At 36.7% G+C, this 27,598-nt stretch overlaps 2 protein-coding genes across 2 annotated transcripts; both read left to right on the top strand.

The window, feature by feature from the left end:
• The first annotated feature begins 2,886 nt into the window (after positions 1–2,886).
• LOC130436056 (uncharacterized) lies at positions 2,887–10,138 on the top strand. Its single transcript, XM_056766965.1, has 13 exons — positions 2,887–3,000; positions 3,498–3,697; positions 4,066–4,203; positions 4,303–4,417; positions 4,849–5,047; positions 5,976–6,117; positions 6,228–6,383; positions 6,466–6,521; positions 6,588–6,763; positions 6,873–7,273; positions 8,748–8,844; positions 8,922–9,102; positions 9,184–10,138. The coding sequence occupies exons 1-13, from the start codon at positions 2,956–2,958 to the stop codon at positions 9,336–9,338; spliced, it is 2,061 nt and encodes a 686-aa protein (XP_056622943.1). The 5' UTR covers positions 2,887–2,955; the 3' UTR covers positions 9,339–10,138.
• Positions 10,139–18,904: 8,766 nt separating this feature from the next.
• Positions 18,905–23,946, top strand: LOC130436054 (uncharacterized). Its single transcript, XM_056766963.1, has 13 exons — positions 18,905–19,037; positions 19,450–19,661; positions 19,745–19,882; positions 20,150–20,288; positions 20,795–21,398; positions 21,488–21,629; positions 21,884–22,027; positions 22,106–22,164; positions 22,288–22,463; positions 22,561–22,955; positions 23,070–23,166; positions 23,250–23,439; positions 23,601–23,946. The coding sequence occupies exons 1-13, from the start codon at positions 18,915–18,917 to the stop codon at positions 23,741–23,743; spliced, it is 2,562 nt and encodes an 853-aa protein (XP_056622941.1). The 5' UTR covers positions 18,905–18,914; the 3' UTR covers positions 23,744–23,946.
• Positions 23,947–27,598: the final 3,652 nt, after the last annotated feature.

Consider the following 27,598-nt stretch of genomic DNA (forward strand, 5'->3'; position numbering starts at 1 on the left):
TTTACGCAGCAGGAGACAGGTTGTCTGGGAATGTTATATACTGCACAAAAACCTTTTGTGTAGTTTCAAATTAATCCTTTAAAAAGATATCCTCCCTCTTAGTTGAAGCTGAAGTAAGTATTATTATTTGTGCCACACGCCTCACCAAACAGAAGTTTGGGATGTGTTTCCCCCTTCCCCTATCCTAAAGCTCTGTCCATTGAGTATTAAGTCTCTTAATATCTTGCTATTTGCACTAAAATAACTATGTGCAGATATTATATCATTAGTTTAGTTGAGTTTATTTATATAGCACAATGGAATAACGGTCATTGACCATTTTGCTGTACAATACTGGAAAAAACAGAGAGAGAAACAGACAGCTCAACAAGACGAATAAATTATAGGTTTGTTCATGACATATATCCATCCATCCATTTTCTACCGCTTATCCGAACTACCTCGGGTCACGGGGAGCCTGCGCCTATCTCAGGAGTCATCGGGCATCAAGGCAGGATACACCCTGGATGGAGTGCATGACATATATTTCATATTTAAAATATTTTTCTCCTCATTAAAGAGCTATGAGAACTGACACATATAGGTCAGGTTTTCATGTGCACAGTCCGAATTCTTTGTTTAGCATACTTTGCACCTGTGTAAAAGATGACAAGATTTTTTTTCAAGGATCTAATACATAAACTACATAAGCAACACAATGGGATTTGTTTAACACCAACACTTTCGCTTAAAAAGGAAGTTTGTCATTATCTCTAATGTACTGTATGTATTTTATCAATACTTGCAATGTGCTAATGTCTTAATATCCTCTATGTGCATTAGTATATACAGTATAGCCTGCCTATAACCTAAACAGTTTTAACAGTAGCATACATAGAGCATTGGTAATTCACTAGCAAAAAATAGGCCATTACTGTGATGCATAATGTTACTTTTAACTTTTTGGTGAATAAACATGACAAAACTTGAGTAAACAAGGTAACTCAAACTGTTGACAACACAAATCAAACAGGAATTAAGCTCTGGGTCAAAGTTTACTTTTAAACTCAATAGTTTAGAATTATATGTGATTCGCGTCATTATTATTTATGTGATGTAAAAACCATGCAGATAAATGACAAAGCAATTACAGTACAGTATGTTCACAAATCACTATTGAGAACCAATATGAAAACTTTTATAGATGTCGAGTGGATCTGTCGCTATCTGTCGGACGAGCCGATCATTTATTTGGACGCATAGATTAATCCAGCTTTAGAAGATGTTCTCAGTATGTCAGTTGTTTATTTATTTATTTATTCATCAACTGCTGTTTTGTCCAACCATTATCACCTTATAATATAAATATATATGCCATAAAATATCCGGTTCATACCAATTTAGATGGAAGAACATGGTCGATTAAGAAAAGAGATGCAGCGGGGAACCCTAAACCTAGACAACAAAACCAGTCTTATGTCAATTTTTTGAAATTGAGATTTTTACATAATCTGAAAGACGAATAAATGAGATTTCTGTTGATGTATGAGTTGTTAGAATAGGACAATATCTGGCTGAGATACAACCTGTTTAAAAACTGGGAATCTGAGACTGCAAAAAATCTAAATATTGAGAAAGTTGCCTAAGAAGTTGTTAATCAGGGGCACTGTGGCAGGCCATCCACTCACAAAAGTTAAGTTTTTATATATGTCATGTAGGAAATTCACAAAATATCTTCATGGAACATGATCTTTACTTAATAGCCTGATGAATTTTGCATGAAAGAAAAATCAATTATTATGACCCATACAATTTTAGTCTTTACCGAAAGATGTTCCTGTGCTACTTTAGACTGGTTTTGTGATCCGGGTTCACAGTGTTCCTTCAACGCGTGTACTAAAATGTTGTATTATAAGTATTACTGTATATACCCTAGTTGTTTATTATGTGGACTTCTGTGAAGAGTCTGGACTGGAGCCATACACACTTATATCAACAGGTGAAACATGTGTTTCATGCCATGCAATGCCATTTATCATATTTGTTCTTTTATGATAAGAGTCTGTTTCTTTTTTTGTAGTCTAATTACACTTTAGTCATTGATTTAGCTTTAATGTTATGTTTTTGTTTTATATTTAGATATAAAAATATACTGGTTTGTCAACTATACATCAGTTTGAATTAGATTTTTTTGCTTATTAAACAAAATTATCTGATTGTAATATTGTCAGAATGTGTTTCCCCTGCTATGATGGACGTGTGATGTTTTGTTCTTATCTAAAAATGTTTATCCTTTCTTAGTAAATTGCAGCAACTACAATAAGCAAGGGTGCCCTCTTTTGGCCAATTGCAGCAAGAAACGCTTCTTAAGTCAACAGGAGAAATATGATAAATATGTCCAGACTAAAAGCAATGAAGTGTCTGCAGTTGATCATTTTATTAAACGTTGGTAGAGCTCCTTAATACATTAACATTTACATTTTATATATTTACAATTTGTATACATAAATAGAACATTCTCTTAAAAAAAATGAAAACTTAAAAAAAAGTTTGTTTGGTAAGAAAGCTAAGAAAGAAATATGAACCTTTCAGTAAATGGTTAACTTGGGGAAGTGAAAAATGTTTCTTCTATGGCATCATAGATTAAGTGTGTAAGATTCAAAAATATGTATTTTATAAATAAAATTGACATTAATACCCAGATAAATACCCCCCTGTGTGTGTGTGTATCTTTTCAAACACAATAGTGATTGTTATTAGAGATTATAAATAGAAAAGATGTGTTTCTTCACATAATTGTATTCTGGTTGAACCAGTCAGACTATAACAGAAAAAGAAAGTGTCCGCCCAGTTCTTTATATTCATGCCTTTGCACACAGTGCTGTTTCATTAGAAACGATGGCACGTACCGCGGTACTGCTGCTGGTGAGCTTTGCTCTCACTGTGGGCCCAGCCAGAGGTTTCTTTGGGGGGTCTATGACTTTCACCCCTGGAAACAGGTATCCAGATGGATTGGTGGAGGTGAGTGAGGGTATAGGTTAGAAACAAATAAGTTTGTCTCATATTATTTACTTTGGAATCTATTGTTATCGTTATGCTTATTGCTATTTATAAAAAACCTTTTCTTCATATTTTCATATATTTTACAGAATGTTCTTTTTTAATAGCTGTTGAGTGAACATTGTTCTTTACAGAATAAACAATATAATCTGAATGAGTTTTGGAAAGGTTTAGTAGATGTTTTTAAGGTAAATCTCATAGCTCATGCTTTTTTAATAATTTGAAAGACAATATTTGTCAACCTTATACATGTATACTAGCTATTTCTGAATAGTTTTGTACTGCATAATTATGATACTGTAAGAAATTGCGAACAAAAGTATTTGTTCTGGAAATAAAACGCTGAATTTTTCATTCAACTTTTTGGGCCCATGTGAAATAGCCTGTTCACGTCAGAAATCAAATGAGAAAGATTGATTCTGTGTGACAACTAGCCCCGTCTCCTCTTTATGTGGCAGATGCACTTTTACTTCAGAGAGTCCAGCAGGGGTCTCTGTGTTACTCATCTCGACTGGACCTGTGAGAACGCAACCTGTGGAGAAATCATCCAAACAGGACCTGAAGTGACAGATGAAGAACACTTGGTTGAGAGTCTATCGTGCCAGTCAGAGGTTCACATGATCGCCAATGTCAGCAGTAATGCTCCCCTCATACTCAGGTGAGATCAGTTATATTCATGAGTAATCATGTTTTTTATTAATAAGCTATTCTTATATTTTGTATTATTTAATTGCTGTTGCATATTAATGTAAAAGTTAATGAGCAGGGTAACGCTTTATTACTTTGTATTGATAAATACTTAATTTAACTCTCATTTGACGAAAAAATGTGCATAAAAACCCAAATGCCCATATTGACACTATAAAAGCTGTTGTTCTTAGTCAACTTTTTAAGTTAATAAGTAAAGTAGCCAATATGTCAACAAGTAGGGCAAAGATTATCAGGCATTTATCAGCTCTTAGCTATGTGAACTCGATTATTATTTATCGAAACACAAAAAAATGTATAAAACCTGTTGTCTTTCAGTAACTCGGGTTGCTGCTGGGAAGATAATGTTCATAGTGTCGGTGAATGGTCACTACAAGCTCATGTTGACACTGGACGACGGTCAGACACTCAATCTCCAAACAGATCCCCTGTTTCAGCAGCAATACCCTTCATGAGGTATGTGCTTTAAGAATGACACAAACAAAACGTGTTTATTATTAGATAGATCTCATGAAATGTCTTTGTCTGTAAATGCGGTTGTGGTTCTGTCATCAGGATTCCTCAGAATTGTTTCCAGAGTCTGCACCTGCTGGCACACGACCCAGATGGAGATGTTGTGAGATGCAAATCCGACATGAGCAGTCATCACCCAAACGTACATCTGGATGAGGTATTACTTTCTAATGATAAAAAAACGCTGTTTGGGCGGAAAATGCATTGTGTCTGTTAATTTAGGTCAGTGGTTCTCGAATTGTTTTGTTGAAAGGCCCCTTTTGTGTTGACTGCATCGCTTTGTGGCCCTCTCGAATAAAGAATTTTAATCAAAAACACAACGACATCAATCTTTTGGTTGGTGGTCTTATTTTTCTGATGTTTGGTTGCATGAGAGTTCTGATAAATTTCTATATTTCATAAAATGACACAAAATATGTGCTCCCCCTGGATCCATCTTTGATCCCCCCCCCTTTAAGAACCACTACAGTATATATAATATTTATATAAATACTGTATATAATATTTGGCAAAGACAGACACTCCAGGGATGTTTTATACTTTTTTTGTGTGTCATTGGTTAACGTTGTTTATTTTGATTGTTTGTAGGACTCATGTACTCTTCACAGAACCGGTTCATTGGATGTGGGTCTGCATGTGTTCGAGCTCATGCTGGAGGATTATCCCGTTTCAGAAATAACTGTGACCAACAGTGACGGAGTCTCTTCAGTCAAAGATGCTTTTAATCTGACTGTCAACTCCAACCCCACAGCGCTCAGTCAAGTGCCTCTACAGTTTGGAGTAGAAAGTATGTGAAAATCACATGCAAATAGGTTTTCTGTATTTTACCCCCAAAATGTGATTATCTGTGTTAGAAATGATCACGTCAGGGTGGAAGATGTCTTTAATTGTAGTTAACGGTCAATTAAAGCATGTTTTAGTTACGGTAAATCCTGAAGATGTTATTTTATAACGACATGCCAGTTATTACATGAAAACTTGTCAAGTAAATAAATAGACATGACGAAACAATCTGAAACAATTTAAAGTAGAAGTTCACTACAAAATTTGCCCCCATTCACTTTCCAAAGTCATTTTTATTCCAACAATAGAAAGTCAATGGGGGCCAAATTTGAAGTGAGCTACTCCTTTTAATTATATCAGATTGTTTCCTCATGTCTTGATTTTATGATTGTCAAGCAACTGTATGCATTAATCTAAAACTTGCGGCTGTCAACCCGGTCTGATACAATGTTAAAAATAAATGTAATGAGAAGTATTGTATTGTACAGTCGACAGATATTAGACTTATTATTGTCCAGCAAAATAATATATATTTTTTCTTGGATAGTCGATTGTGTTTAATAACCAGAATAACTGGTTTTATTAGAGAATAGAGAACATGTAAGACGTTTCAAAAGAACAAACATGGATAAACCCTTTCTATAGTTCTTTATCTTGTGGAATGGAAACAAAAGCAAAAGTGAGCTTGTATTGTTTGTACAATACAGTATTTGTTAAGTATTATAATAATACGTCTTTGTGAAATTTGTGTTGCACTTAATATCCAGATTCTATTATAAAGTACATAATAACACCCGTGTGAATGAAAGGGATACAAACAAATGACAAGTTGATGACGACAGAATGTTCATATTTTGGATTATTTTTCAAAGTCATTCATGAATTCTGTAGGCCAGTGTATTTAAACGTCTCCCTGTAACCCTGTCTTGCAGTTCTCGCACCGGTTCAGAGTTGTGTGCCGGGTGTAGACAAGCCCAGTTTCCTGACACCATCTTCTTTACAAGGAGATGTACATCACGCCGCTGTGGGACACGCTCACGAGATCTTACTCCGAGCCAAAAGCTCAGGCAGCAGGTCTGATGTTGTTTAAAAAAATATATATTTATCCACACTTGACTGTAAAGAAAATTCAGTGTCTTTCTGTACAGGCCCACGCCATGAATGATCTGATCTGTCTTTTGCAGCATCATAGATTTTCAGGTCAGCCGGCCCTTCAATATGTCTAAGACCCTGAGAGATGAGGGACACGGAGTTACCGTGGCAACATTGACCTGGACGCCGCAGGAGAGGGATTTGCATCGCCACGTACCTGTGTGTTTCACAGCGGAGACGCTTCACAGGTATAAGGAGGTATATCTGGAACGGTTGGTTAATGATCATGTGTACTTTCTGAGAAGCTTGTGTCTGTTTCTTCTTTACTAGTCAGTCGGAGATGAGATGCATCGTCGTGGTCGTGGCAAGAGCGAGGGTTCTGACAGGTAATGTATTTATTTAAAAAGTCTCATAATGCACTTGATATCGAAACTAAACTTGTATGTATTAAGGTGAAGCAGAAGTGATCTGTGGCAGTGACCGTATCAGCATTGTCGTGAATAAAGCCTCGATGGAGGGAATCGATCAGAACTGGCTTCAGCTGAGAGATCCCACCTGCTCTCTCTCGTCCAACGACACTCACATCCTGGGTACGATGTCACTCAACACCTGCGGCACTACCGTCGAGGTACGGTAACTTGCTGTGTTTTAAAGGTTGTCTTGAATTTTGCTTGTAAAGTACCTGGCAGCTCAGTAAAGCTGGTAGCTGCTTCTGCATGATAAATCTTTCCATTCAGGACTCAGGAGACTTCATGGTCTTCAAGAACGAGATCGACTCCTTTGAGACACGCAATGCCGTTATCACCAGACGCAACCAAGTCAAGATTGGCTTCTCCTGCCAATATCCCAAACTGGCCAGTGTCTCCAGCCACTACGTCAACCATAAATCTGACTACATCTTCACCGAATCCAGCTTCGGCACATTCGGTTACTCGTTTGAAGTTTACACAGACAACAGCTTCAGTAGTCGAGTGGACCCCAACCTGTATCCAGTGGAGGTTAAACTGATGGAGACGCTATACATGGGCGTTGAAGCTCACTCCGCTCTCCCGAAGGTCAGACTCTTTATCGAGTCGTGCAGGGCCACTCCAGAGGACAACCCGTATAGTGCTGTCTATTATGACATCATCAAGGACGGGTGAGACTTAAACATCATCACATTGTGCTTTTATCTAAAGCCACTTAGAAATAAAAGCATTAAAGAGTAACTATTACAATGTTCTTTAAATTACATATCATGTAGTGTATAATGTTTCTGTGTGTGAATGTTAGCAGTCTGGCAAGTTTTAAAACCAAAAGTGAATGAATAACAAAGTTCTTGGCTTGGTAAAAAAAAGGAGTCGACTCAGAATCACGCGAACGAGTCGGCTGATATAATAATTTCCGTTCCGGGTCAGAATTGCGTCACTGCGTGTAATGCACACTTACGTTCCATTTGCGACACTGCAACGCTATACCCGATAGACCAATCACAGCAGAGCATCTGACCAATCAGATCAGAGTAGGCTGACAGAAAGGAGGGGATAGACAGACAAGCCGAATAATTCACTTGGGAGTCAGTCAAGAAGTAAGGAAATAATAACTGCCTGTGATTAGAAAATGAAAGTGTTTTTACACCTTATATGTACGTAAACTTGTTGTTGGCACTCAATAAACCAAAGAAGCACCCTAAAAAAACCACAAAATATTTACTCTTTAATATTTTGTTTTAGTAAAATATTACAATAAACATAATAAACTATACTTTAATGGATCCATTAATTTCTGTGATGGTTTTATCAGCAGGGTTGTTACATTTATAAACGGATCTCTTGAGATCAATCTGTCATATACAGGTGTTTTTTGCTCCTTTATATATAGTTTATATATAGAACATATTTTATACATTATCTTAACTATCCTCATTGTTCAGTATGGGGGGGGGCGCCAGTTCTTAAAATGGGTTTACAGGGGGTCGCGACCCTGAAAAGGTTGAGAACCACTGTTCTATATAAATAAATGTAAATATGAGTACTTTTAAGTGTCCGTCTTTGGCATTTTTAACCTGTTGTATAGTCTGCCAGACAAAAGTATGAGCAATATCAAAAGCAGGCACTTCTAATGATAGATGTAGTGTTTTTAATATATAGTGTAGGGTTTCTAAGTACTATCCCATAACCAGTGGGATCAGGTATATTCATGGCACACTGTACTTTCCAAAATGAAAACCTTTTGGTTGCAGGTTTAAGATTCTAGGCTATCAATAAAAAGGTTTTGAGTTCGTTCTCGTGAAGAAAGCGGGAAGTGTCCTTCAAAATCACACAGTCCTATTTCACAATGGCTTTTTTCTACAGTCACACCTCCTGGCAGCATATCAGGAAATATTATATGTTGGTTAAATGCAGGGTTTTCATGACAGTCCAAGCTCATAATCCACAGACACTTGATCTTTTGGGGTTTTCTAGTGATTTCTGTTTTGCTTATTTTAAGTGATGATAAATACAGATATTACGATAATGCATTGTTTAATAAGACAAGAACACAATGAATATATTGTTTTTAGTGCTTCTTTTAACAAAGGGATATTGAATCTGAAAAGGAAAATTTTTACAAATTTTTTGATTTATATATAGGTGTATTCTGGACGAAACAGTCAAGGTGTACCCAGGCGATTCCATGAAGTATGATTTTGAGATCCAAGCTTTCAAGTTCACAGGACTGTTCGATGAGGTATGTCAATCATATGGAACAATGAATCGATGTGAGCGGGACTGTTTGACTTCATCAGAGTAATATTGTGTGGACAGGTGTACATCAGCTGCTCTGTGATTCTGTGCGCGGAAGGAAGCCCAAACTCCAGATGTGCCCAGGGCTGTCTCAGCCAATCCCTTGCCAGACGTAGACGAGATTTGAACCAAGAAACAGCCAGACATTACATAATTCAGGGTCCCCTGCGGGTGTCGAGAGAGACTCAGCACGCGGTGGATGGTACGTTAAGATTGAGTTAAACATACTTTTAACTTTGGGGACTTTTAATAAGGGTCTTGACCCTTGTTTTTTATTTTGTAGCCTCAGTTAATGGAGGTGCTGTGCACATCAGCACAAGCACCGGTGTCTTTGCGGGACTCTTCATCATCACCATCATTATGCTGGTGGGGCTGTTGGTGTACAAGGCAAAAAAATCACGAGGACTTGACCGTACACATCTTTTGTCCAGTTTCTGAGATCATATAGACTAGATGCACAACCAATATCTACCCAAGTTATAAATGGAGTTTCTAGGCGTTCCTGTCTGCTGACATATCTTCATAACTTAAATAAACAGTTTTGTAAGGTAAATAGAGCAACAATGATCTTTTGAATGCCTGTTATTGTTCTGTTGCTTTCAGTTTAGAGCCTTACTGTCTTTTTTTTCTTTGGCATAACATGCTTTAATAAACATAAGCCACCTTTTTTAGGTCATGTATTGTTGTGAAGGTTTTGTGAACTTTTGCATGGATGTTGAGAATGAGCTGGCATTTATTAACTGTACTTCTAAACAGTTCTGGGACAAAATACAATCAGTAAATTATTAATAATCTATGAGAATAAGACAAAAAGTTACAACTAAATGGGTGATACCCTTACCTTTACTATATAGGAAAGAGAAAGATTAAAATATCGACATTATTTGATTTCATCTTCTTTAAAGCACATTCGTGTGCTGTCATTGTTTATTCAGAAGTTTACGGTACATTAGACTTTAAATGAAACTAAATAAAGTGTCAAAAAAAATACGTAATAAGTCGTGTCTATATTAGGGCATTTTCTGTAAACAAATCTTTATCAACTTAGCGGTTGAAATGCTCCCAATAAAGATCTTGAGCACAGTCCACAGAATCATTCCTGTGCTATTATATGTGAAGGTGTTTTGGAAATAATGAACTTCCTGGTGTATGAAATAAAGTGACAAAAATGTGGGATTGAGTTCATATCACTTGAGTTCATTTTGCTTTTTCAGGCAAATAAAAGATTATATGATTTAGACTAGATTAAGAATGAATTATTTGTTATCAGAATATTAAAGAATGATATTTTGAAATCAAAAAATGCATTCCCTAAGAGAAAGGATGTGAAACATCTTCTATTAAAACATTGTAGTACGAATCCCATGAAAAAACAACATGATTACATATAAAACACATGAAATTCATGTGTTATTTCTCTAAGAGTTTAAGCTTTTCTTGGAACTTGAAAAATGAAAAGAAAGGAAGATAAAGGTTGGTCATTTTTTGCTGAATACAAGGATTGTATAGAAATCTGCAAACCCACTTTATTAAAGCGCATGTTAGAAAGTAAATATTTGTGTAAAAAGCTTTAAAGGAGTAATTTCTTTATTTGCATCGGTTTAAATGGTATAGTTTTGGTCATTATGTAAAATGTTTAGAGAGCAATTCAATATATCCTTTTTATGTTATTGTCTGATTATCTTTTATTAATATTGGAGTCATGGTTTAACCATAATTTCAGGTTTTTTAATGTGCATGGAGTCGACAAAATAATGCGACAACATGTTATGTATTCTCAAAAATACAATCAGTTTCATTTCAAGGAAACCAATCTTGTTTCAATGTTTCCTTTGTACTGCTACTATGACTGACAGGTGTGTTGAGTTCTCTGCATTCTCTTAAAAAATCATTAAAAATCTGTCAATCATTACCTGCAAAACAAAGTGAGTATTTCGAAACAAGCAGGAAGAAATACTGTAGAGAGGTGTACCCTGTCGAAGAATTGACAGATCATTGTGGATTGTGCTGTAATGTGTCATTTAGCACACTGAATGAATGTTTGCTTACATGACCACAAAAGACACGTAGTTGGGATAAGTACAACTAAGAAAACTGATACAGTATATGTTGTCAACTTGGGCCACACATGAAGATGAGTTGCATGGGTTCAAATATTGTTCTGCCCTAAAATACAAAAACCTTTTCAGATGATTAGCTAATTTCAAGGTTTAATGCTGCTGTTTTCAATGGTGAAGCTTGAAATATCCTGATTGTGTTTATTGTTCAAACAGACAAATCTGTTGAACGGCTAAGATGGAGAATAGTGAAAATAATTGGCACACTTTTTATACTGCAATGTGTACTTAAAGTCGTATATATATTGTATGTACAGTAAATAGGCCCTTGGTTAATCCAGGGAGTAATATGAAGCTGAAACTGAAGCCATAACACTGTTAAGATGTGTTGTCTACATGGTTAGACCTATGAAATATACAAAAAAAGTTTTTGCTGCAGTTTGTATATTTCAAGTTTTTCAAATTATGTAGGTTTAATTCATTATTAAAGAAAAAGAAAAAAGTTTATGTACACAATTCCAAGTCCGAGATCTAAGAGCAGAGCACTGAAGATAGGCCAAGATGTACTTAAACATTTACTGTATATATTTTTTCTTTGTGCACAAAAACAACGTCATGTTTACTTTAACTTTGTCAGTAAATCCTTGTCTCAATTATTTATACATTAGAGTTTGGTTCCAAAACCATTTTTTTTGTTCGTTCCAATTTATTTCAATCATACTTCATTTGGTTTGTTTTGATATAAGCCATTATAACTAAAAAAATTCAGGTGGCTTTCACAATAAGAAATGAAACATAAAAAAAAACATGATTTTTTTTATCTCATTTTGGAACTCTTCATTTGTTTCTGTGGATCTACATCTGTTTGGACGATTTAATACAAAACTGAATGTAAATCTGTCGTGAAAGCACATGTCGATCAAAAGGAGGAAATTCACATACTAGGTCAACATCTTGTGCTCTATTGAGCATAAAAGATTCATATTTTTTAGCCTGTGAGAAATGAATGGCAGTAATGAAACTCTTATCTGTCTTGTCACTCAAGTTTTCCATTCCAACTTCTGGTTCGTACAGTTTGGTGTGTTCCTCACATGTTTTGTTTCATTGCACCATCATTTATCTTATTCAGCAGGTAATTTAATCGTTTTTCCTCTGAATGTTCTTTTGCATGGCGTGTTTTCTTTTATAGACAGTCACGCAGCATATCCATCGGTCTGTGACACCCTGTTATGTTAAAGTGTTTTTAATAGATCCGAATCACTTCTAATCATAAAGCGTGACGACATAGAAATATCTGCGTTCAAACAGAAACTTAACCTAGAGTTAGTCTCAAAAGATGTTGAAGGAATATTTAAAATATCCTTGACCAGACCATTAGACCTTATATGGGAAGATGTATTATTTTTATATGGCTCTGTGTTTTTTGGCAGTTGCAACAAGCAAAACATCTTTACAATTGGTTGTTTTTTTATCATTAGTTACGGGAAGTTTTGTAGTACTTGAGACCGGTCTTGGTCTCTATACCGTTCTCAAGACTATTTTTAAAGGTCATGGTCTTGTCTCGGTCTTGACGTTCTCGACTGTCCCTGGTCTCAGTGGTGCAATTCAGATCTGTCAGATTTTTCCATCATTCAACACAAACATGCAGGATTCACAAGAACTGTTCTGAAGTAAGACTTAAATTAAAGGAAAGTCTTAAGAATGTTCTTAAGTGCAATTCTCTACAATTTCATCCTAATTTTTTCTAAGAATAAAAGGGCAGTCTTTGTCAATCATTATACTATATTTCTATATAGTATACAGTTTAGAGTAATTTGTTTCTATAACAAGCACATTGCGACTCTCATTCTTATTTAAGTGTATAATGTTTTACAGTAAACAGCATTAACGAGTATTACAAGTATACTTCTTAAGCCTATTACAACATCATCATTAGTGTGGGTATGTATACATTTAGCAATGTATGTAAAAGCACTTCAGATTATCTAAAAATGAAGGCTAAATATTGGTAAAGTAAAGCAGTTACTGTCATCATTACATCAATATAAAATAATTCATAATTGGCAAGAAAACACCACCAAATAATAGTAAAAAAAAACTTGATCCATGAATGTATAATGCATTATAAAGGGTTATTGAAGTGTAAAATGCATTATAATTCTTCATAATGTGTGTTGTAATGCATTATACGTAGTTGTACAGAATTATAACCAATTTAAAATATGTAGTGTAGTAATTAATTGAATTATAATGTCTTAACTGTAATAACAATTATTTATAAGACATTACAATGCATTAAAAGGTGCATTACAATGCTTAAAAACTACTTTTATAATGCATTATACAAACATGCTTCAAAGAAAGTGTTAGCAAACCTCTTACCTTTTAAGATTTAAGACAACTGCGAGGGTTTTTAAACTCAAATTACAACAATAAATCAGAAGTCGCTAAATATGTCGCTCTGCTTCTTCTGAACTAAAGGCGCTAGAGGGCTCGTAAAAGACTATATCAAAAGACAGACTTCCTCATTTAGAAACACTGTTTTGTTTGTGTGTACCTCCATGTGCATGGGCCAGAGAAGCACACGGCAGAACGAATATTTCGGAAACGCTGTTATTTGCAATTTTCTTCCCCTTTCTGGGCTCCAAGCGCGCATGGGCCCCTTTGCCCATAATACCAACTTATTTGATTCTTCTGTTAATTTTGTCACTCTAACTGCTGGTAAGATAAGAACGGGGGATTTTCTTAAAGAAACCTGTCAAGAAAATGACAATATATGAGATTTGATTGTAAAATGGGTACTTATGAGATCTTGTTTTTTTATTTCATAACATCTGATATGATATTGATTTTGTATAATTATTCAATAAACCTTTAGTTAATAAGTGACTTAAATTAAAGACACTATTTGTCACGTCCGGTCGGACAGAACCCAGACGCAGGCAGAAGTGAAGGGGTTAAACAATATTTATTAAGGCACAAAATAATAAACCCACGATGGGGCAAACAAGAAAGTAAACAATACTGACAAACAGAAAACTTCCCACGAGGGGGCAAAACAAAGTTTAGGATAATCTAAATAATAAATCCAAACACAAGGGAAGCAGGAATAAGGTAATCCAGACACGAAGTAGCAACAGGTAATAACGAACACGAAGTATTAACACGGAGTAACTAGTAAGTACAAAGAACCGACCAACAAGGGAATCAGGGACATTAAATAAGGGGAAACTAATGAGGAGCGATGACAAAGGGATCGGGACGGACAGGTGACAAGACTTAACAATGAGTGCAACTAGCGGGAAGAGGCATAGACAGGTGAGGGAGAAACACTAAGGGGAAGCTAGACAGAGAGACGATGGGGGCGGAGCTACACGGAACACAAGTGGCGAAATGTCAAAACAAACCGCCATGTGTCTCCACACAAGACGAAACAAACACACACAAGACATGATATTGTCACGGCTCTGTCCCCAAGGTCCGAATACTCAGGACTGGAAGGACAGGACCTTGACACTATTAAACTGAACTTTTGTGCATTTCTGAGCAACACACAGCTATTTTGCTATTCATCAGATAAAAAAGCAATGAAACTAATTAAGTCACTGAATTTTTTGTTTTGTATAAGGTCGCAGACTTAAATTAATGTTTAGTTGGAATTTTTACATGCACAAAAATGTTAATATGTTATAGTAGGAGGGTGATAAAACATGGAACATAAAACATACCAAAATACACATTCATTTCTGCACAATAAATCACACAAGTTACTTCTAGTAATATTTATTATGACTTTTTAGAGTTTTGTGGAACAAATCGCGACTCTGTCCTGGATTGCCTTGGTCTTGTCTTGCTCTCCGCCCCTCAAAGTCTTGGTCTTGTCTTGGTCTCCGCCCCTCAAAGTCTTGGTCTTGTCTTGGTCTCCGCCCCTCAAAGTCTTGGTCTTGTCTTGGTCTCCGCCCCTCAAAGTCTTGGTCTTGTCTTGGTCTCCGCCCCTCAAAGTCTTGTTCTTGTCTTGGTCTCCTCCCCTCAAAGTCTTGGTCTTGTTTTGGTCTCCGCCCCTCAAAGTCTTGGTCTTGTCTTGGTCTCCGCCCCTCAAAGTCTTGGTCTTGTCTTGGTCTCCTCCCCTCAAAGTCTTGGTCTTGTCTTGGTCTCCGCCCCTCAAAGTCTTGGTCTTGTCTTGGTCTCCGCCCCTCAAAGTCTTGGTCTTGTCTTGGTCTCCGCCCCTCAAAGTCTTGGTCTTGTCTTGGTCTCCTCCCCTCAAAGTCTTGGTCTTGTCTTGGTCTCCGCCCCTCAAAGTCTTGGTCTTGTCTTGGTCTCCTCCCCTCAAAGTCTTGGTCTTGTCTTGGTCTCCGCCCCTCAAAGTCTTGGTCTTGTCTTGGTCTCCGCCCCTCAAAGTCTTGGTCTTGTCTTGGTCTCCTCCCCTCAAAGTCTAGGTCTTGTCTTGGTCTCCGCCCCTCAAAGTCTTGGTCTTGTCTTGGTCTCCGCCCCTCAAAGTCTTGGTCTTGTCTTGGTCTCCGCCCCTCAAAGTCTTGGTCTTGTCTTGGTCTCCTCCCCTCAAAGTCTTGGTCTTGTCTTGGTCTCGACACCCTCTGGTCTCACTCTTGTCTTGGTCTGGGTTTTGTTGGCCTCGACTACCACGCTTGTGACTGCATTAGCTAACATGAACTAAAAAGTTGTATCAGTTGAAATTAAAACATGAGAAATGTTATGGGCATAAACTAATATTAACAAATATTAATGTATGCTAAAAAATTATTTTGCTCATTGTTGGTTCATGTGAGCTAATGCTTTTTCTAATGTTAACACAAAGTCTGGCTCATTAAACTAACTTAGCCAAAAAGTTTGCCACCTGTACATGCCTGATAATTTTACGGCTCTAGTTTTTTTCATCTTGTATATGCAAAATACTGTAGTGTGCTCTATCTTTAAAAGCTGAACACTCGGGGATCCCTTTGTCAACCTGAATTAGATTAGTTTTAATATTGCTCCTATAAATAACTATCCTGGATGGAGAAACAATTCATGACAACCTCTTAACAAGAGATAAACTTTGGGGAGACTGAGCGGTAATGCTGGTGCTGTAAACTGTAAACTCACTGTACATAAAGTACATACAGTCGATTAAGTTTTAAAAGCTTTGATGTATTTGTGGGAAATTAGGCATCATAATTTAATTTGATTATCCTTTTTTATGCACACATGAAAAACATACATTTTTTAAGATAAACACTTATTAAACCCTTCTGTGATGCACACTACCTTAAAAGTAACCTTAAGACAAACAAACTCCTACAAGTCAACAAACTTACATTTTGATTGCAGTCTGTAGAACACCTTGAATTACTTTTAAATGCTACTTTCATCAACCCAACAAATACAAAATGGTTTGGAAAAATTCAAAACCACTACAGATTCTTACCTGGTAGGATCCATTAATGTTTCTTCTCGAGTTAAAAGTCATTGAGCCTCCATAGTAGTACGAGGCCGTGACGGTGGTTACCAGCACCTGCAGGTCCAGGAACAGAGATGTCAGAAACATGATGATCAGATCTTAGTTATTCTTTTACCTCAATGAGTTCTAGACAACAATGCGTCACAAAATGTAAAGATGCATATAAATATTAAAGCAAAATAAAGATGGACATACAATAATCCAGCATTAGATAATTTAGTTTTCCATTTGCTTGTGCAATACAACCGGTTTCTGTGTCCTGAATGTGTTACTGAGAATTCATTTTACAACACATGCCTGTCAATCCTGGTCATCATGTAACAAAAGAACAAAGAACAATTTCTAAATACAATAGAACAATTATATATAAATATTGCCAAAAGGCAATAAAGTCAGTAACGTTGCCTAAGGCTGCTTGTGTTGTATTATGGCCTCCAGAAAATTCCATATAAAAAGGTTTGAAGTGCTTTACATAGCAAGACGAAAGATGCAATTCGACTGATAAATGACATATTTTTCTTTCCTTTAACTAGAAGTCACAAGATGACAAACTAGTAACGTCACATGCTCTTACACAACTTACTGTTTGTACATTTATAAAAAGGTTACAGCGGTAAAATTAAATTAAATGTCATTTTAACAATTGTCTCATTGTATCAGTTGTTTCTATTTTTGTTTCTGAGCAGTTTTAGGATCTGAGACTAACACTGTGTCTACAACACGTCATTGATTCCAAGACACTGTATGCTTAAAATGATTAAAATGAACATTAAGGCATTAGAACTGTTCGTCACAGAAAGCTGTTTTGCTATGTAGTGCAGTTTTATTCATAATGTCAACAGAAATCATTTGTGGCAAAGAAATCTGAGACTTGGAAAAAAACGACAACAAACCCGTCAAAAGACATTGTGTTGTCATAAATTTTGACACATAAAGTTTTCAATATGAATTCTATACAAGTAGACACTATGAGCCCTTTAATGCAATGGTATTTATTTTTTGTTGTACACAAAGTGAAACTAAGCTTTCCTCACTGTCTTTGTCTTGTGTACATCAGTGTTTGTTGTTTGTTTTGATGACTATGACAACAACTCAAGTAAAAATAGAAGGTTTGTTTTTATAAAAGATCTGAACAGGAACAAAAGAAAAAGAAAAAAAACATTCTTGTCATTGTGATGCTGAAGATAAATCTAATGCTCAGATGACAACGCATTATACTTAAATTCAGATTTTGTCATGAACACAGAACTTTGTTGTTATTTTCTATCATTTCTGTTGTCCGAGAAAAATACAGAAAAATATTTAAAATTTGTGTTTTGTATTACAGTCATTCATATTTTTATTTTATTTTATTTCATTTCAAATCAATATTTAATTGAGTATGTTTAAGAATGGCCTTATAGTGGCTAATATATTTTTATCCATGCATGTGTTCTCTGCTTATATTTTTGTGAATGATTTTGTTGAAATACTGTCAAGAATTTGATTAATAGTTATAAATTATCGATCGATAGTGAAATGATTCTCACCTGATATGATTTACATTTTAATTTCGTTTATATGCGGTTTTGTGGTTATCAAGGAATGTGTAGGTTTCAGGACATTTATCGTATGTAGAAAAACTCATGTTTCATTGCTATAAAATTAGACTTATTATTTTTATAAGACATCTAATCAAATAGATTTAGTTTTTGTGCCACTTGTTTTAAAAGGCTGGTGATCTTATTCATCATAAACCGAAGGTATAATCGATAGCGAAAAAATCTCATATAACAGGTTTTACCTGAATGGATTTACATTGTTTTCTTACTTTGATAAGCTTTTGGAAAACTGATTCATCAACAAACTTTTCTTTTGAAATAACTTTAAGATGTCAAATTATATTAATATACTTCTATTCTGAGAATTTCAGCTCAAAGATGAGTTATTTCTTTAACTTTTAAGAAAGCAAACAAGAATCGGATTTACACCCAAAGTCACATCATTGCTGTAGAGGAATTTAAGAGAAACCAGTAACTAAAGTAAACACAAAGACAAGATTAATATGAGAAGAAAACATTTGTCACAGTTACATTACATTACATTACATTACATTCACATCTCCATTCTGGAAATGCATTTAGATTTATATTTTATTTTCTGGAAATGTATACTATTAACAACACATTTTAGAAATTGAGCTGCAGAAAAGCAAACCTAAGACTTAAAAGGTAGAAACTAACTAAAACACTAATACTATGGACTGGCAAGCATTCTATGCAGTAAAGAATTTGGATGGTTTGGAGAGATATTTGCTTTAAGAATCACAAACAGTAGATCAGTAGTTTCACATTTTAAACATGTGATTTCTCAGAAGAGGCAAGGAAATGCCCTTTTGTTTTCTGCGTGTGATTGAACAGCACACAGGTCAAGATTGACAACCCCTCCCTTCACACCTGAGATGTATATAAGGTGTGCAAAGAAGAGCGTTACAGGTAGAGTGAGCTGGAGGATTCAGGTACCATGATGTCTTCAATAGTGGTATTGAATCTACTTCTTCTAGTGTCCATCGCTTCAGCAGGACACTATTATGGAGGCTCATTGACCTTCACAACTAAAGGAACCAATCCAGATGGGAGCATCAGGGTAAGGCTATTTTTCTTTTATGATAAAGAAGTGTATTTATTAACTTTGAATATTTTTTTCAGTGACGTAGAAATGAAATACTGCATAAGTGTTTTAGGGGCTTTTGTTATTCAAAAAACTTTTTTAACCTGGCAAAAATCTCTGCAATAAAGTAATTTTAGAATATCAAAATGCATATTCTATTGCAAATAGTGTAAATGTATTGAAATTCCCAAACAGTTGCAATTATTATATATCAATCTGATAAAACCAACTGTGCCCTGAACAGATTTTTTTCTTTTTAGTACAAATTTATTATCAGATTACTTTTCAAACGTATTTACAGAGATGCAGATGTATTGAACTGTAACTGTTGTGATGCTGAAGTGTAACTCACAACCAATATAAAAACTGGTCTCTATTTTACAAAAAGGTTGAATTTCGCATAAAGCAATCCTATGATGAGATTTCATGTTATTATCAACCATATTACTGCGCCTCTGGAGACTGTGGCTATGAGAGCAGTCAGCTCTTTGGACAAGTTGACCGCAGCTCCAATGGCAGAAGTGGTTATTCTAACACTTGGTGCCAAAATGAAGCTGTTGTCATAAGAAACGTCCACGGAAACACACCATTTGATATGCAGTAAGTCTTCTGACACTATTTTGCTTTGTTGATTAAAAAACATTTTATTTTGTGTTTTCTGATCCTTTTTGATTGTATTATAGGGATTATTCCTGCTGCTGGGTGCCCACTGTAAACTATGTTAATAGTTGGAGACTCTGGACGCACGTAGATCTTGGCATAAGATCTGACACTAATGCACCCAACCGGTCCCCTCTCACCACTATTTTACCACTTATACGGTAAGACCGTTTTTTTCATTGACATTGAAATATGTATTAGTGAGACTTACAACGAATAAGAATTATTAAAGTGTCAGGACCATATTAGAGTCATGGTCTTATAATAATTTGACATTTAAATCGTTTTCTCATTGTTGTTCTTAATGGATAAAATACACACAAACCAACATCACAAGTAAATGATCACTTAAGGATTATTTTCAAATACAGTATTCTGTAACAAATGACTTGGTGATTAACGTGTTTTTGTATGTTCAAATCATAAAGTGTGCCCCAAAACTGCCCTCGTACCTACCACATAATGGCCTTTGACTCAGACGGTGATAAGGTCAGATGCAGATATGGACTTCATCAGAACAGTGAATGTGACCGGTGTGACCAGCCAAGTGGTTTTCATCTAAATCAGGTAAAAAACAGTGTTCATCATTTGGGATTTAATCTCTGGCATGACAAAAGTTCACAAAACCGTACGTGAAAAGTTTAATTGAGGCTATGCTAAAGGGATAGTTCACCCTAAAATTTTAATTCTGTCCTCATTTACTCACCTTCTAGTTGTTCCAAAACTGTTTAAATTGCTTTGTTCTGATAAAAACAGAGAAAGATATTTGGTAGAATGCTTGTAACCAAACATATCTTGTCCCCCATTGAACAAATAAAATTACTTATTATGTTGAACACAAAAGAAGACATTTAGAAGAATCTAGGACAGCAAACTGTTCTGGGGCACTTTTGACTCTTTTTTTCCGTATATGGGAGTTAATGGGGGGGAGATCTGTTTGGTTATAAGCATCATTCCAAATATCTGATGTTCATCAGAACAAATAAATTGATATACAGATTTGGAATAACTCGAAGGTGAATACATTTTTGGATGAAGTATCCCTTAAATGTGTTCATACTTATTCCCCATAGGGTGCCTGCACTTTAGAGTACAGCAGTACATACAACACAGGTGTCTATGGATTTGAGCTGGTTCTGGAGGATTTCCCAAAAAAACACACCACTCTCGCCTACTCTGATGGCTCGCGGTCTTACAGGTGCCCTCTAGGGAGTGCAAGGAAAAAACGGTCAGTATATTACACAACGTCATACCCGACCAGCGCAACTTCAACAATCCCATACTGGTGGTGGTGGTATCACCAGCAAACTACCACTTTACCACCTACAACTACTGAACCACCTACAACTACTGAACTAACTACAACTACCGAAGCATCTACGACTACCCCGTGGTGGTGGCATTTACAACAAACTACCACGCTACCGACAACTACCCCTTGGTGGTGGAATCATCAACAAAATAATGTTGCTACAACTACACCATCATGGTGGTGGTGGCAGAACCAACAAAATACCATGCCACCAACGCCTGTCCCATGGTGGTGGTGGTTCTATAACCAACAACCTACCACACCTCCAATGACAACCCCAGCGTGGTATTGGCCGCAGACCACAACGTCACATCAACGTTCTTACGAACCGTTAAGCAAGATCCCACTACAATTTAGTTTTCTTGGTAAGGTCATCTCTGTAATTTAATGGATTTTAATATGGGTTTTAACTTAAGTGTGTCGTTTACAAACCTTTGTTTGGATATCATTTTAGTTGACCCACCTGCTCCTTCATGCACTGAGGGACTCTACATTCCTCACTTTTTGTCCCCTACGCCCCAAAATGGAGAAAAAATCCATGCCGCACCACTCCGTGAACTTGAAATTCGGGTTAAGGCCACAGCAGCTTATACCACGTAAGCACTCAAAATATTCACAACATTTCATAGGCTTAGTTATACACACCGTTGCATTGTATTGCATAAAACAAACAATTATTTAGAAAAACAACATTTGAAATGAAAAAATAATGAAAGGAAATAATTTAGCTTAGTTTTATAAAGTAACACTGCTTACGTGGCGGTTTAACAGTTTATTGATCCCCTTAATTCACTAATGCGAATGTTTTTAATATGTGCTGTTTTAATATGTGCTGTTCATATGTGCCCAGGGTCCATGATGTCATCATTAGTGGCCCCCTGAACATAACTAAGCATGCTTTGAGCACTGGAGAGTACGCCATCAGATGGACACCAATGAGGGATGACCTTGGAGAAAGTTTTCCCATATGTTTCATCGCTGAGGCCTCAGATGGGTGGGCATAGTATTTATACTCATTTGTTTTAGACACTGCCAGCAACCCTTAAAGTTAACTCTTCCTACCTATTTCCAGAGCGAACATCTATCAGTCTGATATGAAATGCATCATTGTCAACGTTGGACGTCACAACGGTTTGTTATAAAATTCAGATTAATCACTTTTATTGAATTCTTTATCAGTGTCAAGCAGAGCTCCTACATGTATCACAAACAATTCAAAATGGTCGATTCATTCTTGATTGCTTGTATTCACAGTAAATGCACACGTGACCTGCACTGGAACCAACATGGTGGTTGAAATCGAGCAGCAACACTCTATTGGCCTCCACAAGGACTTTCTGCGACTCAACGATCCAGCCTGTACCTTGAACTCAAACGACACTCACGTTTCAGCAAACATTTCCCTCAACGCTTGTGGTACCCTGATCGAGGCAAATCTTTCTCCCTTTTTTTTTGGACAAGTTGAAAAGTATTTGCATTTTCCTCCATTGAAACAAAATAAAATCCCCAATATGATTCTTTTCACAGGAAGATGAACGCTATATCATTTTCAAAAACGAAATTGTCTCAACCGACGACCTTCACAGCATCATTACGAGAAAACATGAGGTGGAGATTGAGTTCTCCTGTCGTTATGAGAAGAGCAACAACATTTCAATGGAGTTCACTGCGAGGAGAAACATATACACCGTTACAGAGAAAGGCTTCGGTACCCTTACGTACAATTTCGGACTCTTCCCAACGGCAGACTACACCGCAATGATGAACTCCTATCCGGCAGAATTTGATCTTGGGGATAGGATCTACATGCAGATTGAATCCCAGTCTACCATCAACGACACCGAGCTTTTTGTCGAGTCGTGTGTTGCGACACCATACAATGACCCCAGCTACCCAACGCCCTATACAATCATTCAAAATGGGTAAGAACAGGTCACCAAGAAACACAGCCGCAAATAAATTCACATACATTGGAGCCTGTAAGCTTTTCTGTATCGTGTTTCGTGATTGGCAGTCCATTCATTGTTTTTCTTCAGGTGTGCCTTGGATGGAACGGTAGAGTTCTACACAAGCCATGAGCCAACTGTCCGCTTTAGTTTGGAAGCCTTCAAATTTATTGGCCTTCATGATCAGGTAAATTAAACGAACTTAAATCCTACAAAGATTTTTACATGTCTGTCAGCAGAAAACCTTATGCATTCCTCTCTTCTCTTAAGGTGTTCATCAGCTGTTCAGTAATCCTATGTGAGGCATACAATCCCTTCACCCGCTGTTCTCAGGGCTGCACGAACAGCACCGTCAGTCCACCATCCCACCATCATCACAGAAGAGAGGCTGCAATCGAGACCGCCAGTCACCTAATCTCTCAGGGACCCCTGCGACTGAAGAGGAGCGTGGAGCGTGAAGGTAACGATTTTGGATACTTTATTTAAAAAGGAAGTAATCACTCTGTATTTGCTAAAAGTAAGTGGACACACTTTTAAATGCAAAGACAACTGGCAATATGGCTGACGTTTCATACTACCAATACTACACAACACATTAACTGATTCCTTTGTTGTTTCCAGTGACCTCTACAGCTTTGAACCTGAATCTTGTTTTCATTGCTGGTTGTCTCCTGGCAGCGGTTGGCATGGTGTGTGGTGTTCTTATCTACAGAACCAGACGACCACAGATCAAATATCAGCCTCTTCAATCGAGTGAAATTTAGATCCTCTCAGACTCCTCTTAGTAATCATGTCTTTGCTTTCTCAGGGTAGATCTTTGCTTTTAAAAATGTTTAAAGATTTCTGTCAAATTATTGTCTATGAATGCATGTTATGGGAACTTTATATATGTACAATGCAGATCCTTCTAAATTCTTTCTATGGAATTATTTTAATTGCTAATGACAATAAAAATTACAGAATCTAAGCATCTGATTGGTTGAACAGCACACACCCTCAGTGTACAAGTGGAATTAGAAATAAAAATCAACAGTTTAGCCTATCAATAGTGGTTTACTGATACAAACCTCATACCTCAACAGTATGGGGCGGTTTCCCAGAAAGGGATAAGACTAGTCCCAGACTAATTGAAATTTTAGATTTGTCAAAAACAACTTGCACTGGTCTTAAACTATATCATCAGTGCAATTGTTTTGTCTCAAGATGCACAGTAATGTTTTTTGTAAGCTTTGTAAACGACTTAAATATCCTAATTTAACTAATGCCATAGTCCTGGTTTAAACTACATGAAGCTTCAGGGTCATCTTCCTTGCAGTTAGGCCTATAATAAAGGTACATTTGACTCACCCCATCACCTGTATGTGACTTAAACCTAAATACCAAACCTTAAAGCTTATTCTTGTGTTATTTTACCGCTTTTTCAAATTGTGAGCCGAATGTTTCCAAAATTCGTCTTACCTCAGAATTCCCGCGTCCTGCAGTCAGACTCGCGCGCGCCTTGTTTACTAGTGTCAGAATCTTGTGCGCCCAAAGCTGTTGGCCAGTTCATGAACTTGTGTTGTTTTGTTTTATTTTAGTTGTATAAAATGAGTGCCATGCCATGTTTTTACGAGCCGTGGAAGGGACGTTGGTGAAAATAAAAAACAGAAGACTTTCTCGTGCTCAAGAGAACCTTTTTGCGTGCTCACGAGTTACTGTGTGCCTGTTATGTATAAAAGTCCTTTTTATTTTCTGTTTATAGTTATTAAAATATTTTTTGTTAACCTTTACCTGTCTGTGCCAGGGTTCTGCCAATCTGCTTCGTGACAAGTATTCTCCCGTCTGTCCGAAGCCTGTCAGACTGCAGAGCAAATGACAAATGCAGTGGAAATTTTACTCAATTCAATAATTGTCAACGGTTATCGTTATTGGCCAAAATTTAAATATCGGTGTATCCCTAAGATTCTCTAGGGCGGGGCTCTCTTGAGGCGCTCGCCAGCCTGTGTGTAGATTCAGTAGATTAGGCAATCTAAAAAAGTTGATTTTTGCGCAATTTAGCATGTCATGTCATGTTTAATAATTGACAGGAAATATGCAGTTTCATAGTAATTATGGCTCAATTAAATAGGCTGAGATTCCTCAAAAATCATTATGAACATTACTCAATATCTTGCTATAAATGTTACAAAATGTATTGAGATTGCGGTTTGGTTAAAATAAGGGGAAAGCACAGCAAGTCATTTTTAGTAAAGTTGCATGAATCTGGTTATTAGTCAATTTGACTAAACATTTTAAGATTTGGTTAGATCACGTGACACAGCAGTTAACTGGCTTTCAAGGCTAGCGGCCATTTTCTGAAAAGCATCTCCTCAGACGATAAAGGTGAGTAAATTTAACTTGTATTACACTAAATTTTTTTATAAAATAAATCCCACCAAAAGTGAGAAGATACATGTTTCTTAGTGTTTTTATTTTAAATAAGTTTAATTGTTAGGGTGTACGTATAGTGTTATAAATAAGCTCCTAGATATCAAATGTTCAGAAACAATCGTGCACAGTGCACTTCGACTTCTGTGAGAATACATCTTTCTTTTCATAAATGAGATTTATGGAAAATAATCACGATTGCTTACTTTTATGAAGGCATGAAAACACGTTGAGAGTTGTATTCGCCGTCCAGCTCCTTCAGCTTTTTAGTTTTAATTTCAAACAACGGCACATTAACAGACAACGTTTTTACGTGAGTTAAAAAGACCGCGAAGCAGTCATTGCTTTATTTCAAACCTTTCATCTGTCTACCTTTCATCTGTTTATCTATACCGCGTGCTTGCGATGAGATGCAACGCGACAAACGCCTTGTTCTTAATGTTTTCTGTTATCTTTTGTCATGTTGCATCTTGAGGTGCAGACAAGGTGTGACCGTTTACAGTGAGCTTGAAGTGCGAGGTGGAGATCAGAACAGCGGGCTCAAAATCTCAATGCATTGTGTTGGTAAGAAAGCTCCATAAAACTGCACACTGTCACTTTGCAGATACGATAGAGGATAATTGTGTCTGCTAATTGTTAGGCTATTGTTCTACTTTCTTATATAATTGTTTGTGTGTATCATAATCACACATTTTGCATACTGAGCAGTGTGAGTGAACAAAACGCTGAAGTGTTATATCTACAATCAACTTTGTTAGTGTGACATAACACTATGACAATGTTGCGAAGTTCTGGTAAAGTTCCATTTTGTGACTTTTATGTGTTTGTTTTATATTTTGGCGAAGCAAATTCCAGTATGCATTAAAATAATCTTAGGAGACCTGATTTTCATAGTGAGGAACTTATACAGAACTAGGTAAGAACCTATGCTGAATCCACATGATGCAGCAGACCTATGCCTGTAACATATTCACATTGATTCTTTATCAGTATGTATAATTCAGTGGCGGCTGCTGATCTTTTAAAGAGGGGAAGCTCATTTTCGGCCTAAATCATAAAAATTGTCCATTTATTTATATGTAAATTCTGCCCTACGTTCCTTTTCAAGAAAATGCTCTGTAACCCTGTCGTACCAACTAGGCGTCTTTTCCAGTGACTTGACCAGTGTCCTCTCAATGGCCAGCAGAGCTAGGCTGCTTAAGCGGCCTTGGCCCATTGTGTTACGGGTGTAGGACTTGAGCCGCTTTAAACAGGAGGAGCTCCTTTCTACACCTGCAGATGTAGCTCCAATTGTTGCCACTAATGAGAACAGTTTGTAAAGCTGAGGCATTGCACTGTCCAACTCCATGTCTTTAAGGAACACCAAGTAATCACACAGCTTTCCCCTGTTACTCTGCAAGTCCTGATCTGAATACAGGACTTGAAGTTCAGACCTCAGTCTCCCTGAATCAAAGTGATGGCCATAACTTTAAAGGACATGGCCAGCAGTACATTTTCTTTTTCACAGCACTTCCAGTCAGCCAGCTAACTTTGTCATACCAAGAGAGCTGAAAAGACCTGTTACTTTTCCCTATTTTTGCACTAAATCAATCTTAGGTGTTGATCAGCCCTGCTGTTTAATTCTAAGTTTCTCCTCGTAAGGAAGACTTTCTAATGGCTTTGCCAAAATCAGGTCGACAATATTAGCACTGTCTGCCATCGTGTGCAGTTTGCTAGCTGGCTAGTTCAGACTATATGAATTAATGAACAAACGATCTAATATATATATATATATTTGAGTCAACGGGAGGAAATGTGGGAATTATGTTAAACTGAAACAATGAATGTGGTGTGAAATTGTGTGAAATATACGATGAAGGTTGCAGCAGTTTGTCTTTCGACTACACATGCAAAATCCGCGATGGGACTGAGTTGGAAATGGAGACACAGAGTGATACGCGTCATAATCTGAAGACCACGCCCACGCCCAGACCAACCGTCTCTGTGCATTGCGAGAAGCTGCCGCCTCCTAGTCATTTATGATTTATAAAAAAAAAAAAAAATGTCTAAAAGCTGATATGTGACAATGTGTATAGCAAACAAGCTAAAAAAAATGAGAAATACGTTTTTATAAGCTGTCGACCCCAAAAAACGAGCGTTTAAGGACATAAAGTGGATTAAAAAGAGATGACAGACCCTCCAATCATCACGCAGACGCCCGGAGACCGGGCCAG

This window comes from Triplophysa dalaica, chromosome 14, assembly GCF_015846415.1.
Source record: "Triplophysa dalaica isolate WHDGS20190420 chromosome 14, ASM1584641v1, whole genome shotgun sequence".
NCBI lineage: Eukaryota > Metazoa > Chordata > Actinopteri > Cypriniformes > Nemacheilidae > Triplophysa > Triplophysa dalaica.